Source organism: Panulirus ornatus, chromosome 48 (assembly GCF_036320965.1).
Source record: "Panulirus ornatus isolate Po-2019 chromosome 48, ASM3632096v1, whole genome shotgun sequence".
Lineage (NCBI taxonomy): Eukaryota > Metazoa > Arthropoda > Malacostraca > Decapoda > Palinuridae > Panulirus > Panulirus ornatus.
Window position 1 is genome coordinate 27,806,374 of NC_092271.1, and position 16,449 is coordinate 27,822,822.

The 16,449-nt window shown below is 38.8% G+C and overlaps 1 protein-coding gene across 7 annotated transcripts in view; it reads right to left on the bottom strand.

The window, feature by feature from the left end:
• LOC139763903 (uncharacterized) overlaps window positions 1-16,449 on the bottom strand; it is a 181,455-nt gene that overhangs the window by 96,048 nt on the left and 68,958 nt on the right. The window contains exon 5 of one of the 7 annotated variants that reach the window (XM_071690325.1): window positions 3,753-5,601. The exons of the other annotated variants lie outside the window; for them this stretch is intronic. Coding sequence (XP_071546426.1) covers window positions 5,029-5,601 — 573 coding nt within the window. The 3' untranslated portion in view covers window positions 3,753-5,028. Of the gene's footprint in view, window positions 1-3,752; window positions 5,602-16,449 lie in introns of those variants that run through there. 7 annotated transcript variants of the gene reach the window in all.

The following is a 16,449-nucleotide window of genomic DNA, read 5'->3' on the forward strand; positions in this document are numbered from 1 at the left end:
CCCCATCCATAAACAAATTAAACAACCATGGAGACATCACACACCCCTGCCGCAAACCTACATTCACTGAGAACCAATCACTTTCCTCTCTTCCTACACGTACACATGCCTTACATCCTCGATAAAAACTTTTCACTGCTTCTAACAACTTGCCTCCCACACCATATATTCTTAATACCTTCTACAGAGCATCTCTATCAACTCTATCATATGCTTTCTCCAGATCCATAAATGCTACATAATGTACAATATATATATATATATATATATATATATATATATATATATATATATATATATATATATATATTTTCCATACTATTCACCATTTCCCGCGTTAGCGAGGTAGCGTTAAGAACAGAGGACCGAGTCTTTGAGGGAATATCTTCACTTGGCCCCCCTTCTCTGTTCCTTCTTTTGGAAAATTAAGAAAGAGGGGAGGATTTCCAGCCCACCCCCCGCTTTGTCACCTACGACATGCAGGAAATACGTGGGAAGTATTCTTTCTTCCCTATCCCTGGGATAAAATTATATATATATATATATATATATATATATATATATATATATATATATATATATATATATATATATATATACATACACACACACACACACATATATATATATATATATATATATATATATATATATATATTGTTACTGTATTTGCACCTTTATTTTGAGGATTTTTTTTCCTCTCTGATTCTAGTCTAGAAACATATTTGTTGGAGAGATTTTGTTCCTATTTAACCTCATTCCTTCTGGAAGGGTTGGAGAGGGGACTCATCAGCATGTGTGTGGCGTTCCGCTTCACCATCTCATTAAGGTTCCGAGAAGTTCCTGTGTGTGTATGGGTGTGTAGCTCCTGCCACTTGGGTCAGGGTGGGGTACTTGGGAGGCTAAGGGGAGGGGTGCCTCCAGCAATGGACGAAGGTAAAGCACTTCAGAAGGGGGAGGTGAGGACTCGGGTGAAGTTAGTACTCTCGGGAGGGGCTGGAGAACTCAGGAGAGGGGTTGAACAGTAGGGAGGAACTGAAGTGCGTTGGAAGGGAGCTGGAGCACTAGTGGGGAGAGCTGGAGTACTTGACATGGGCTGAGGCACAGCAGAAGGGAGTCGGAACACTGAATGAAGCACCTGGGAGGGACTGAAGCACTAGGGAGCTGGGACACTCAGGAAAGGAGGTGGAAGACTAGGGAGGAACTAAAATACCCGGGAGGGAGTAGTACACTCAGACGAGACTGGAACACTGGGGTACAGCCGGAGCAGTTTGGGTCGGGACGGGGCAGGGCTGGCAGGTGGGTGTCGATCATTGACGAATATTTGCAGATGCATCGCGGCGGACGCGTCAAGCTGGGCCAGACGTTTGTGGCACGACGCGTCGCATCGACTTGTACCGCCCACCTCTTCATGAATCGCTGGAGTGGATCGGAAGAAAAAAAAAAAATGTTTCGGTCTGTCTAGCTGTATGTCCTTATTCGTGTGTGTGTGGAAGGTGTCATGATCACCTTTTGTTTACTCCTGCCCTTCTCTCGTCCGCCTCCTGACACACAGGGGCCAAGCACCCCAGCACTCACAAAAGTGTTATTATTGAGTTTTATGGTTGAGCCTCCGTCACCGGTGTAGTGTTGGCGGTGATAACGCTTCCTTATCTCTTATCTCTGGACCCGCTGTACTGCTGTGGCAGGGTGGGAGTAGGCAAGGATTACAGGAAGGTTTAACGACCCGGTGAGAGAGAGAACATGATTTATCCCTGGGGATAGGGGATTAAGAATACTTCCCACGTATTCCCTGCGTGTCGTAGAAGGTGACTAAAAGGGGAGGGAGCGGGGGGCTGGAAATCCTCCCCTCTCATTTTTTTTTGTTTTTTTTCCAAAAGAAGGAACAGAGGGGGCCAGGTGAGGATATTCCAAAAAAGGCCCAGTCCTCTGTTCTTAACGCTACCTCGCTGACGCGGGAAATGGCGAATAGTTTAAAAGAAAAGAAATATATATATATATATATATATATATATATATATATATATATATATATATATATATATATACACCTATCTTTGCTCTTTTAGAAACTGAAATACAAGAGGAGGAGGGTTTCCAGCAGTCCACTCCCGCCCCCTTAGTTGCCTTTTACAACAAGCAATGAATATGGGAGAATTCTTTCTCCCCTCCCTCTGGGGAGGGATAGAAGGTTCTGGGAGTGATGAAGAATGTGTGGAGAGAGAGAACATTAGCAATGAAGAATGTATGGAAAGAGAGAATGTTATCCCGGAGCAAAAATCGGTGTTCGAAGAAATAGTATTTCCAACAATATCATATGGTTGCATGGCATGGGCTACAGATAGGTTAGATGTGTTGGAAATAAAATGTTTGAGGACAATGTGTAGTGCGAGGTGGTGTAATCGAGTAAGTAAAAAGAGAGTAGGAGAGATGTGGTAATAAAAAGTAGTGGTCAAGAGAGCAGAAGAGGGCATACTGAAATGGTTTGGACATCCTGAGAGAATGTGTGAGGAAAGGCTGACAAAGAGGATATATGTGTCACAGGTGGAGGGAACAAGAAGTGGTAGACCAAACTGGAGGTGGAAGGATGGGGAGAAAAAGATTTTAAGCAACAGGGGCCTGAACATGCAGGAGGTTGAAAAGCGTGCACGAAATAGTGAATGTGTGCTGCAAACACGTTTAAGAAACTGTATGACAGTATGGTAATTTTGTGTGATGGGACCCTGCCACTATAAAATACCTTACGCATGCAGCACAAGTAAGTCATTAAGAATGAACAACTGCACCCAAAAAAGAAACAGAAAAACATGGAGAATTACACAGTTTAGCTTCTTAATTCATGTTGAGTGGTGTGAATGTACTGACAGATGTGACAAAAGCTTAAGAAGAAGCACTGTTTAAAACAGTATACAAACACAAAGAGAGATAAACATGACAGGTCACTATGACCTAGAATAAGAGCTCCAATTATCTAGAGATGAATAATAAATATGATAATTTAATTTAGTGTACACTTACTAGTTTACTTTTAAATATATAAAACAACGCAAATGGATTTCATTTTAACCCTGAAATATTTCTGTAACCATCAAACATAAAACATTGAACTCGATTTCGATTTACTTTCATCTTTCTGAACTTAAAAATACCTCAAAAACCAGTTAATGGCAGGTGCAATACACACCATTTCAATCTGGCAACATCACTCCTTAAAACCTTTACGTCCCCTTTCTAATACTTTAAGATTTTTACTAATATCTTTTGCTGCACGTTTTTTTTAATTCAAAAACAGAACACCACCATTGCTGAGCAGAATCATCCACAAATATAAAAAAATACACCTACATATTCATAACTGTGCAGCGACTTACACATTAGTTTCTATTTCTATTACATTTCTCATTATCTGGTATATTTCTTTATGTTTGTACAAATCAAATTTTCATGTCTTACATTAAAAGTGCGAAGAAAATCAGACCACTCCTCTCTCATAGTCATTATAAGTGATTCTAATGAATCAGGCACTTCAATTTGTAGTATCAATCAATATTTTGATGATTCTCAAATTGGAAATAATCATGATGTTACCCTTATCCTTGAAAACTTAAAATTCGTGTGCTTCATATCTTCAAGACTTAGAGAATAGATAATAAAGTTATTTGCTTCAGATTAATTACTCAAAAAAGAATTTAGTCAAGACAGTGTGTATTCTTTTCATGATATTGCTTTGAAGGAATTAATAAAAACACTAATTCAGAAACAGTTCAGGTTAATATTGAATGCAAGCATACATTTACAATTTTATTGGCACATGTACAAAAATATACAGGTATTAAACAGACTCAAATCAAAATTGTCTTCATCTAGACAAATCAAAGTAATAAAAATAAATAATATAGAATTTAAAATCAAAGTTAAGAATGTATGCATTCTGTACATCTTATATTGAGATAATATAAGCTTTTTATATTATCAAATAAGGTCAGGGAGTTGATGAATTGTACTCATATACATCTTGCCCATGTAAGAAACGAGCATGACGGCGAACATGCGAGGACTGAGTACCACGATAAGGACACAGAGGACACTGGTATGGTTTTTCTCCCGTGTGAGTCCTTCGATGTTTGGTGAGATCACTCTTGTGATTAAACTTCTTATTACAGTATTCACAGATGAACCTCCCTGGTCCAGTCATGAGTCTCTCCCCAGTCACCATGGAATTGACGTGAGAAAAGCTGCCTGATAAAGCCTGTGGTTGACAAGCTTTCCTGGCACCAAACTGCTTGCCAGTGTCTTGACCTATGAGCGGTACCCCGATTACTCCCAGCCAGCTCTACAACAGAAAGCAAATATGGTCTCTGTCAGTCTTTGAACTTAAAATGGATTTGATTTTAAATTACACTTACAACTTAATGACTTAGCACCAGATATCTCCAGAATTTGTCTCCTTGGAAAATTCGACTTATCAGACTATCCTTCTGTCAACCACTCCAATCACTCAACGATTAATTATAGCTAGAACCGATTCCACTGATAGGCAAAGCAATTCAGGCCAAGAACCAATCCATATGAGGATGAGGTGTAGCAACAATTATTTAAGTCATGGAGGTACAGAAGACAAAGATCGGGATTGATGTTTTCTAAGGATATGCCTCTTCAAATTAGTTCTCTGAGCTGCACTGTAGAAACAGACAGGGCACTGGTATGGCTTCTCTCCTGTGTGGGTTCGTATATGTTTACGCCAATCCCCAGCGTAGAAGAAAGTTTTAGCACACACACGACACCCATACACAGTTCTGCCCAGATGGTCTTGAGCCTTGTAGCGGAGGAAGTTGGTGTCAGGCTGAGAGGTGTGGAGACCATCCATTTCTACGCCTACCATGGGCCCTGCCAGCACGCCCTATAAGAAAACAAAAAAAAGCCTCTAAATGTTCCTAATCTGTTCATTAATCATTACATCATTGCTCCAAAAGAAGTGAAGCAAAGATGTCTTTCAACTGTTGTACTCAGATAAGCTTTGGATGTGATCTATGCATCCTGGTTAAGATCATGTGTTGTTCTGTGTCGCCGTAAGATGTGTCCACGTAGGTGAACCTTTTGTGTTGCTCGATAGCTACAGTATGGACACTTGTATGGCTTTTCTCCGGTATGTGTCCTAATATGTTTTTTTAGGTCATTTGAAAACTGGAAAACTTTTCCACAGTGATCACATACGCGACCTTTTCCTTTGGACTGAATGCTACCAAGACAAATAACAGAAGCTCCATTACTCATGGTATCATTCCAGCTATTGGCCAATCTCAAATGCTCCGTCAGTGTCACTGGCTGACAAGAGGAATGACCAGTTTCAGAGGAGTGCATTATGTCCATCGATATATCAAAACCATTTCTATCCCCACCAATGCCACCTCTGCTACCAAGAACACTCTGGCTGGAGCCCTGCTGCACACTAGTGGTAGAAGCAGCCAAACGCGAGCCTTCTCCAACAGCAGCATGAAGTGACGCCACTCGGTGGAAGTGTCGAAGATGAGTGTGAGCAGAGGGAGGAGGAGGAGGAAGGAGCGGAGATGAGCGATCAGACATGAGCTCCGACCCTGTAGCCTATAAAGAAAGAAACAAGAGTCTCAGTTGTGGTACCCTATTACTGTACAGCTGAACCAACAACACTCACCATACCAGCTTCCAGAATTCTGAAGACCAGTTTTTCTAAGATACCAGTCAACTAGCAACCAAATGGAAAAAACAACCTCACTAATGCATACATTTACTATTATCACCTGAAACATGTTCCTTCATCAGCAACTTTCCTTTACAGTCGTTTCAATCAATCACAATCAGCAGCTGTCACCTTTATGCACTGCAACCACATGAGCTTTTAGATGGGAACGCTGATTGGCACGATACCAGCACTTGGGGCAAGCATATGGTCTCTCGCCTGTATGTATGCGGATGTGTGTTGTAAGATTGAACTTTTTAATAAAACTCTTCCCACAGAAGGGACATGTGTGCCCTCTGTGATCACTCAGACTATGAGTGGAAAAGCTCTGGCCAGGAGTTATGGTATCTAGGGATAGAGATGCACCTGGGGCCAGGACAGCCCCATCTTGGGTGTACTCTGAATCAAGCAAGGAGCCTGCGATGGAGACATCACCACTTGAGAGTCTTTCTTTGGCCGTCCATCCCTAGAAGAGAAGAAAGAGTTCATCTTAGCCATGCTGCTTGGCATTCTATGCCTAATGTTCTGATGACTGGTGAGAGCCGACGATGCGAGGTAAACTTCCAATGATATCTAGAAGTCCTGACAGGGGAATAGCTGGTCTTTCCTGTTTTTTATACTACCACTGTTAGAACATGCCCTTTACTTTTAAGGAAAGGTAAAGCCATGTAGTGAGATAGCTGTATAGCAATATAACTCAACAACCAATTAAAAAAATTTTTTTAACAACAGCAAGAAATTAGCCCATTTCATGGAAAATTTTTTATTTGTGGTTGGCTCGAAGAGCTATCCACTTTGTGGACAAGATACAAATGTTTCTTCAAATGGGTTGACTGATTTCCTCGATACGGACACAAGTGACACACATAGGGCTTTTCCCCTGTGTGAATCCGCATATGCCGTGTTAGATCACTTTTTTGCATGAAGGTCTTGTAGCAGATACAGCAGCGTGGGACCACATGTCTGTAGGCCTGGCCCTGAGATCCAGGTAGACCTCCCTCACCGGGCGAGAACCTTGGGGCTCGAGGGAGGTTGTGAGGGAGCGATGAGAGGGCCACACCAGGGAAGATGTCGCGGGGAGTCCACACCGGGGACGCCGCCTACAAGAGGAAATGCACCGTTACTGCCACGGCCACCTCACTGCACGCACATAACCATCCCTGGTGCCCACCTCACAAGCACCTAACCTGGAGCCCATCTTTAAATCACAAACTTACATATGTGCTTCATTCCATCAATTTAAACACATCTAATCTTCAAGCCTCATAAACATGTACACATTTTTTTTCAACTATAACTTTATTCATCAGAATACCTTGTCTTTACACATAAAATAACAAAAAACTATCACAGACTAGTTAATCATAGTATTAAGCCTTTATGAAGTTTAATAATACTTATAAAATACAGCAGTACACTTACTGCTTCTCATTTGTCTCAAGGCAAAAGCTTGATTACGTATATCTGCCTCCAAATATGCAAGCTTGGCTTAATTACAAAACTATTTCCATAACTATTTTCTCACTGAAACTTGGTCAACTGGAAATCAAGAACGTTTATACACTTTTTCTTAGTAATCTTTATTCAACAAATCTTTTCCAAGGATAAACTTTCAAATTGGAAAATCTTACTAAACCATTATTATAGCTCCACTGTCTGAAACATTTCAATATTCACAGATTTTAGGCATCATTCACTGATGAAATAAAGTGTAGCCACAATGATTTCTTTTTCCACATTATATTTCATTACAAACTAACACCACTGATATTTCTTTCTTCCTTTTTTTTCTGGGGGGTCCCCACAAGATACATCACCTGATTTTCCTAAACCAAAAGCAAACCTCACTCTTTGCAAATAAACATATATATATATATATATATATATATATATATATATATATATATATATATATATATATATATATTCCTATGAGTCCACGGGGAAAATGAAACATGATAAGTTCCCAAGTGCACTTTCTTGTAATAATCACATCATCAGGGGAGATACAAGAAAGAAATACAAGTCAGTTGATATACAACGAAGAGACAGCTAAGACTCCATTTGGTAAACAGGTGATTGTTTACCAAATGGGAACTTATCAGGTTTCACTTTCCCTGTGGACTCATAAGAATATACATGATCACGCGCAAAATTGTGATCCTTTCCAATATATCTATACTGGAAGTCTAAATGAAATCCATTGTCTTTGGTCAGTACAACAGGCCACAAAAGAAATATATTCAAATAATTAAATGCCAAATCAATGACAAATTTCTTAATACAATAACGGTGAAATAAAAAGAGTAAAAGTCACGATTCAACAAAGAAAAATGAGCATCAATAAAACATTCTTATCCCTCATTTTTCTAATAATGGTGAAATGAAAGAGGGGTGTCACGATTGAATATGGTAAGTGAGCACAACTACAATATTCTTATACCTGATACTTTGTACGTACGAGAAACCCTCATTCACAATCTCAACCATCATCTAACAGATAAACCTGTAGTTGTTATCTTTGTGCATGTAATTCCTTTCACAAAAAGCTTTTCTCCTGGTATCAGTATCTACCAAATCTACGATCAATGGGTACTCCATGTACATCTCTCAAGTGGATCTTCAGATTATACTTGCGGGCTGTACGATGAGAGCAGAAATGGCATGAGAAAGGCTTCTCCCCAGTGTGGGTCATGACGTGCCGCTGTAACTGGGTGGACGAGTAACAAATCACTGTGCATAGGTGGCATCTGAACGCCTCATTGCCCCCCAGCCACCCTAACTCCAGTCCCTCAGCCTACAATAGAGAGAACAAAGTCCCAAATTTCAGTTATGTTGTTCTCATTCTTTTTATGATATTTGCCTAAAATAAAGACAAATATATCATTACTTTCTACTTTTCCTAATTAATGATGACCTAACCTACATTTCCTACTGAGAGATTATGTCTAACAATATTTTCCTGTCCTTTTCTTATTTCTTTTTAACCATTTTCTTCAATGAACAAGAAAGTAGGGCTACCAACATTTTCCATGATGCATTTCATCCATTCTATCAATACAACCATATATTCCTGCCTTCAGAGAAGGATCCTAAAGCTCAGGCTCACTCAGACTTCAGAGCTTTGTCTATCTCCACAACCTCTTGAGTTAGAACTGATAGAAAAGCTCAAAATATCTTTCAAAGTAATCTAAGCTAGTTTCATTCTTATGATGCAGAAATCACTAACTTGCAATAAAACTTGCAGAAAATTACATTTTACAAACAGTATTACTTCCATGGATGTTCACTAGCACCCAAAGCTAAGCACACACCACAGAAAAAGCACTAACGACTTTTTCTATACGAGATATTTTCATTATTCAACCAATGTTCCAGGTAGTACCTGACAGTACAATGGAAATTAACGTCTCATAAAAATTCATTACTCGTCATTTCCTTGTCCCTTTAAGTCATCTGGATTCACATCATTCTTCACTTTGTTAAGAATACACACTGCTTACCTCTCTCATGTTAACTTAGATTTACACTAATTAATGAAATAAATGTCAGCATTTCTAGGTGCAAGAAGCATAAATGCAATCTCACATTAACCTCTGCTCCAAAGCTTAAGACAGGTATGAGTACATCTCATTAAAGCATAAATGACTGGGAAAAAAAAAACTATATTTCATAAATCATCTTTCATAAAATCTTTATCAACCCTTCCCTATATCACATATTCATATATTGCAGGAGCAATTTCTATGAGTGTCCTGGTGTTATGGAGAACTTTTTAAAAGGCTCCTGCAGTCCAAGGCTGCACACTACTTCCAGCAGCAAGGAAATGTAGACTCCTTTGGAGTGAGAATTTCTTTGACAAGATTACACTCTCAATGACAGATCATCAAAGGTGACTTTTCAAGTGCAGTGTAACCTGGAGCAGAGTCCAATAACACCACTCCTCAAATTACAACAGGATGTCCTTTAATTCCACATAGACTACAATATGCATAATTCAAAATGCACTCAATGTTTCAACCTTCAAAGTCAAGGACCTAGACCAACCATGGCTAATAACTTTTTCATATATGTTATTCGAGATTAAGGTACGAAATATTAATTTTCCTCATGCCCCATTAATAAACTGCACCTCCCATGAAAGGGTAGGCACATACTCCTTACAGATAATTATAAAAATCAAAAGAAGGGATATTACTATCACAAATATGCTTAAAAACCAGCTATTTTTCACAAAAATATGCCTTATATAAATATCACAATACAGCATTAAATGACTCATGACAAATTTCAAAACCCCACGAAGTCCTCAAAATAAGACTAACACATTACCAATGAAAAATTTCTATATTACCATTAAACACATTAATAATGTCAACAATCAAAAGTTTTATTTTCTATAATCAATTTATATTTTCTTATCTTTCTTGCCTCAGAGGGGTATCATCACTTACCTCTCTCCTGTTCCCTCATAAAAAGTCAATACAGAAGAGAAGGGTTTCCTGCCTCCCACTTCCACCCTTTATCATCACCTTTTATTACATGCATGAGATACATGGGTAGAAAACTTTCTCCCCATCCCCATGAAGCTAATCAACAATACTTATAATAATAGTAACGATAATGATTAATAAAATAATCATAATAATTACAATGAATAACCAATCATAAAAATCATGATAATATTGTCATATAAACAAAATAAATAATAACAATATTCCCTAAAATAATACTTTACATGTTAATCAGGCAACTTCACAGTTGCTACTACATTCAAGTTCTACCGAACAACTACATTAGCCTTTTGTTAAGTACAAAACTGAATGGAGTAAAAAGAGATGTCCTCAAGTTTGTGTTTTCTAAACAGCATATAATTCATCATATAGTGCTTAGTTCACGTACTTCATCGAGTTCTCTGGCTTCCCATCAGTTTAAGGAGAATGTTAACTATCAATGGAAGGATTTGAGCCACTATTAGGCCAAAGCAACTCCAATGGCACCCCATGTACATCTCGCATGTGCTTCTTCAAGTTATACTTGCGTGCCGTGCGATGAGAGCAGTATTGGCATAAAAATGGCTTCTCCCCAGTGTGAGTCATGACGTGCCTCCGTAGGTCATTGGCCGACCCACAGTGAACGGTACAGAGGTGGCACCTGAACATCTCTTCGCCCCCCAGCCACCCTGCCAACACACACTTGTCCTACAAAGAGAACAACTGTCTCAATCTCTAGATGCTACTTCAGAATTCATCAACTGATCTGATATATATATATATATATATATATATATATATATATATATATACATATATATATATATATATATATATATATATATATATATATATATATATATATATATATATATGTATATATATATATACACATATATATATATTTCTTTCTTTCTTTCGTACTATTCGCCATTTCCTGCATTAGCGAGGTAGCGTGAAGAACAGAGGACTGGGCCTTTGAGGGAATATCCTCACCTGGCCCCCTTCTCTGTTCCTTCTTTTGGAAAACTGAAAAAAAAGAGAGGGGAGGATTTCCAGCCACCCGCTCCCTCCCCTTTTAGTCGCCTTCTACGACACGCAGGGAATACGTGGGAAGTATTCTTTCTCCCCTATCCCCAGGGATATATATATATATATATATATATATATATATATATATATATATATATATATATATATATATATATATATTCCTACGAGTCCACGGAGAAAATGAAACACGATAAGTTTCCAAGTGCACTTTCGTGTAATAATCACACCATCAGGGGAGACACAAGAGAGAAATATAACAGTCAGTTGATATATAACAAAGAGACGTAGCTAGGATGCCATATGGTAAACATATGAATGTCCAAGACAGATGAACGTATTGTAAACTTACACTCTTAATATTCGTAAAGGTCTATACAAATTGATAACATTATTGTTGATAGAAGTTGTAAACAATTCATCTTCTCCACATAATAAGTTTATGATACGCTCGATGTCTGTCTGGGACAATCGCATGTTTACCAAATGGCGTCCTAACTACATCTCTTCGTTGTTTATCAAATGACTGTTATATGTTATATTTCTCTCATGTCTCCCCTGATGATGTGATTAGTACACAAAAGTGCACTTACGAACTTATTGTATTTCATTTTCCCATGGACTCACAGGAATATATACATATACATATCGCATGTTTACCAAATGGCGTCCTAGCTTCATCTCTTCGATGTGTATTAACTGACTGTTATATTTCTCTCTCTTGTGTCTCCCCTGATAATGTGATTATTACACAAAAGTGCCCTTGGGAACTTATTGTGTTTCATTTTTCCTGTGGACTCACAGGAATATCTTGATCACGCGCAAAATTGTGATCCTTTCCAATATATATATATATATATATATATATATATATATATATATATATATATATATATATATATATATATATATATATATATATCTTTCTTTCAAACTATTCGCCATTTCCCGCATTAGCGAGGTAGCATTAAGAACAGAGAACTGGGCCTTTGAGGGAATACCCTCACCTGGCCCCCTTCTCTGTTCCTTCTTTTGGAAAATTAAGAAAAAAAAAAAAAAAAAAAAAAAAAAAAAAAAATGAGGGGAGGATTTCCAGCCCCCCGCTCCCTCATATATATATATATATATATATATATATATATATATATATATATATATATATATCACTTGATCACTGTTTCCCTCATCAGCAAGGTAGTGCCAAGAAACAGACGAAGAAAGAATGGCCCATCTACTCATATATATATACATAAATGTCCATACACGCAGCACAAAAATAACATGCACACATACATGCACATACAGAGACATTTACATATATACACATGTATATATCAATACTTGCTTGCCTCCATCCATTCTTGGCACTACCCAATCCCACAGGAAACAACATCGCTACCCCCCTTGCTTCAGCTTGGCAGCGCCAGGAAAAAGGCCACATTTGTTCAAACTCAGTCTCTAGCCATCACATGTAATGAACCGAAACCACAGCTCTATCAACATCCTGGCCCAAAAGACTTTTCCATGGTTTACCCCAGATGCTTTACATGCACTGGTTCAGTCCAATGACAGCACGTTGACCCTGGTATACCATATCGTTCCAATTCACTCTATTCTTTGCACACCTCTCACCCTCCTGTACATTTAGGCCCTGATCGCTCAAAATCTTTTCCCATCCATCCTTCCACCTCTAATTTAGTTTCTCACTTCTTGTTCCCTCAACCTCTGACCATGCATATATCCTCTTTGTCCATATATATACCTTTCCTCACTCATTCTCTCCATATCAAACCATTTCCACACACCCTCTTCTATTCTTTCAACCATACTGTTTTTATTACCACACCTATCTCTCACCTTTTCATTACTTACTGTAATTGAACCACCTCACACCAAATACTGTCCTCAAACATTATTTTTCTTTATTCCCAATACATCCACCCTCCTCTGTACAACCCTATCTAAAGCCCATGCTTCACAACCATATAACACTGCTGGAACCACTATTCCTTCAAATATACTCATTTTTGCTCTCCGAGATAACGTTCTCTCCTTCCACACATTCTTCAATGCTCCCAGATCCTTCGCCACCTCCCCCACCCTGTGACTCACTTCTGCTTACATGTTTCCATTCACTGCTAAGTTCACTCCCAGATATCTAAAACACTTAACTTCCTTCAATTTTTCTCCATTCAAACGTACATCCCAATTAACTTGTCCCTCAACCCTACTGAACCCAATAACCTTGCTCTTACTAACATTTACTTTTAAATTTCTCCTTTCACATACTTTTCCAAACTAGTTACACTTTCTTACAGTGTGTATTCTTTTTTTTTTTTTTTTTTTTTCTTTTTTTTTTTTGCGGAAGTGAATCATAGGGTGGGGGAGGGGGCGAAAATCCTAGGAGCCTTGAAGAATTTGTGAAAGTCAAGAACATTATCTAGGAAAGCAAAAATGGGTATGTTTGAAGGAATAGTGGTTCCAACAATGTTGTATAGTTGCGAGGCGTGGGCTATGGATAGAGTTGTGCGCAGGAGGGTGGATGTGCTGGAAATGAGATGTTTGAGGGCAATGTGTGGTGTGAGGTGGTTTGATCGAGTAAGTAATGTAAGGGTAAGAGAGATGTGTGGAAATAAAAAGAGCGTGGTTGAGAGAGCAGAAGAGGGTGTTTTGAAGTGGTTTGGGCACATGGAGAGGATGAGTGAGGAAAGATTGACCAAGAGGATATATGTGTCGGAGGTGGAGGGAACAAGGAGAAGAGGGAGACCAAATTGGAGGTGGAAAGATGGAGTGAAAAAGATTTTGTGTGATCGGGGCCTGAACATGCAGGAGGGTGAAAGGAGGGCAAGGAATAGAGTGAATTGGAGCGATGTGGTATACCGGGGTTGACGTGCTGTCAGTGGACTGAAGCAGGGCATGTGAAGCGTCTGGGGTAAACCATGGAGAGCTGTGTAGGTATGTATATTTGCGTGTGTGGACGTATGTATATACATGTGTATGGGGGTGGGGGGGGCCATTTCTTTCGTCTGTTTCCTTGCGCTACCTCGCAAACGCGGGAGACAGCGACAAAGTATAATAATAATAATAATAATAATAATAATAATAATAATAATAATATATATATATATATATATATATATATATATATATATATATATATTGGAAAGGATCACAATTTTGCGCGTGATCAAGATATTCCTACGAGTCCATGGGGAAAATGAAACACGATAAGTTCCCAAGTGTACTTACGTGTAATAATCACATCAGGGGAGACACGAGAGAAATATAAGTCCGTTGACATACATCGAAGAGACGAAACTATGACGCCATTTGGTAAACATGTGATTGTCGACAAAAAAAAAAAAAAAAAATATATATATATATATATATATATATATATATATATATATATATATATATATATATATATCTTTCATACTATTCACCATTTCCCGCATTAGCGAGGCAGCATTAAGAACAGAGGACTGGGCCTTAGAGGGAATATCCTCACCTGGGCCCCTTCTCTGTTCCTTCTATTGGGAAAAAAAAAAAAAAAAAAAAAAAAAAAAAATTGGGGATAGGGGAGAAAGAATACTTCCCAAGTATTCCCTGCGTGTCGTAGAAGGCGACTAAAAGGGGAGGGAGCGGGTGGCTGGAAATCCTCCCCTCTCGTTTATATATATATATATATATATATATATATATATATATATATATATATATATATATATATATATATATTTTTATTTTTTGCTTTGTCGCTGTCTCCCGCGTTTGCGAGGTACCGCAAGTAAACAGACGAAAGAAATGGCCCAACCCACCCCCATACACATGTATATACATACGTCCACACACGCAAATATACATACCTACACAGCTTTCCATGGTTTACCCCAGACGCTTCACATGCCCTGCTTCAATCCACTGACAGCACGTCAACCCCGGTATACCACATCGATCCAATTCACTCTATTCCTTGCCCTCCTTTCACCCTCCTGCATGTTCAGGCCCCGATCACACAAAATCTTTTTCACTCCATCTTTCCACCTCCAATTTGGTCTCCCACTTCTCCTCGTTCCCTCCACCTCCGACACATATATCCTCTTGGTCAATCTTTCCTCACTCATTCTCTCCATGTGCCCAAACCATTTCAAAACACCCTCTTCTGCTCTCTCAACCATGCTCTTTTTATTTCCACACATCTCTCTTACCCTTACGTTACTTACTCGATCAAACCACCTCACACCACACATTGTCCTCAAACATCTCATTTCCAGCACATCCATCCTCCTGCGCACAACTCTATCCATAGCCCACGCCTCGCAACCATACAACATTGTTGGAACCACTATTCCTTCAAACATACCCATTTTTGCTTTCTGAGATAATGTTCTCGACTTCCACACATTCTTCAAGGCTCCCAGGATTTTCGCCCCCTCCCCCACCCTATGATCCACTTCCGCTTCCATGGTTCCATCCGCTGCCAGATCCACTCCCAGATATCTAAAACACTTCACTTCCTCCAGTTTTTCTCCATTCAAACTCACCTCCCAATTGACTTGACACTCAACCCTACTGTACCTAATAACCTTGCTCTTATTCACATTTGCTCTTAACTTTCTTCTTCCACACACTTTACCAAACTCAGTCACCAGCTTCTGCAGTTTCTCACATGAATCAGCCACCAGCGCTGTATCATCAGCGAACAACAACTGACTCACTTCCCAAGCTCTCTCATCCCCAACAGACTTCATACTTGCCCCTCTTTCCAAAACTCTTGCATCTACCTCCCTAACAACCCCATCCATAAACAAATTAAACAACCATGGAGACATCACACACCCCTGCCGCAAACCTACATTCACTGAGAACCAATCACTTTCCTCTCTTCCTAAACGTACGCATGCCTTACATCCTCGATAAAAACTTTTCACTGCTTCTAACAACTTTCCTCCCACACCATATATTCTTAATACCTTCCACAGAGCATCTCTAACAACTCTATCATATGCCTTCTCCAGATCCATAAATGCTACATAGAAATCCATTTGCTTTTCTAAGTATTTCTCACATACATTCTTCAAAGCAAACACCTGATCCACACATCCTCTATATATATATATATATATATATATATATATATATATATATATTTATATATTTATATATATATATATATATATATATATA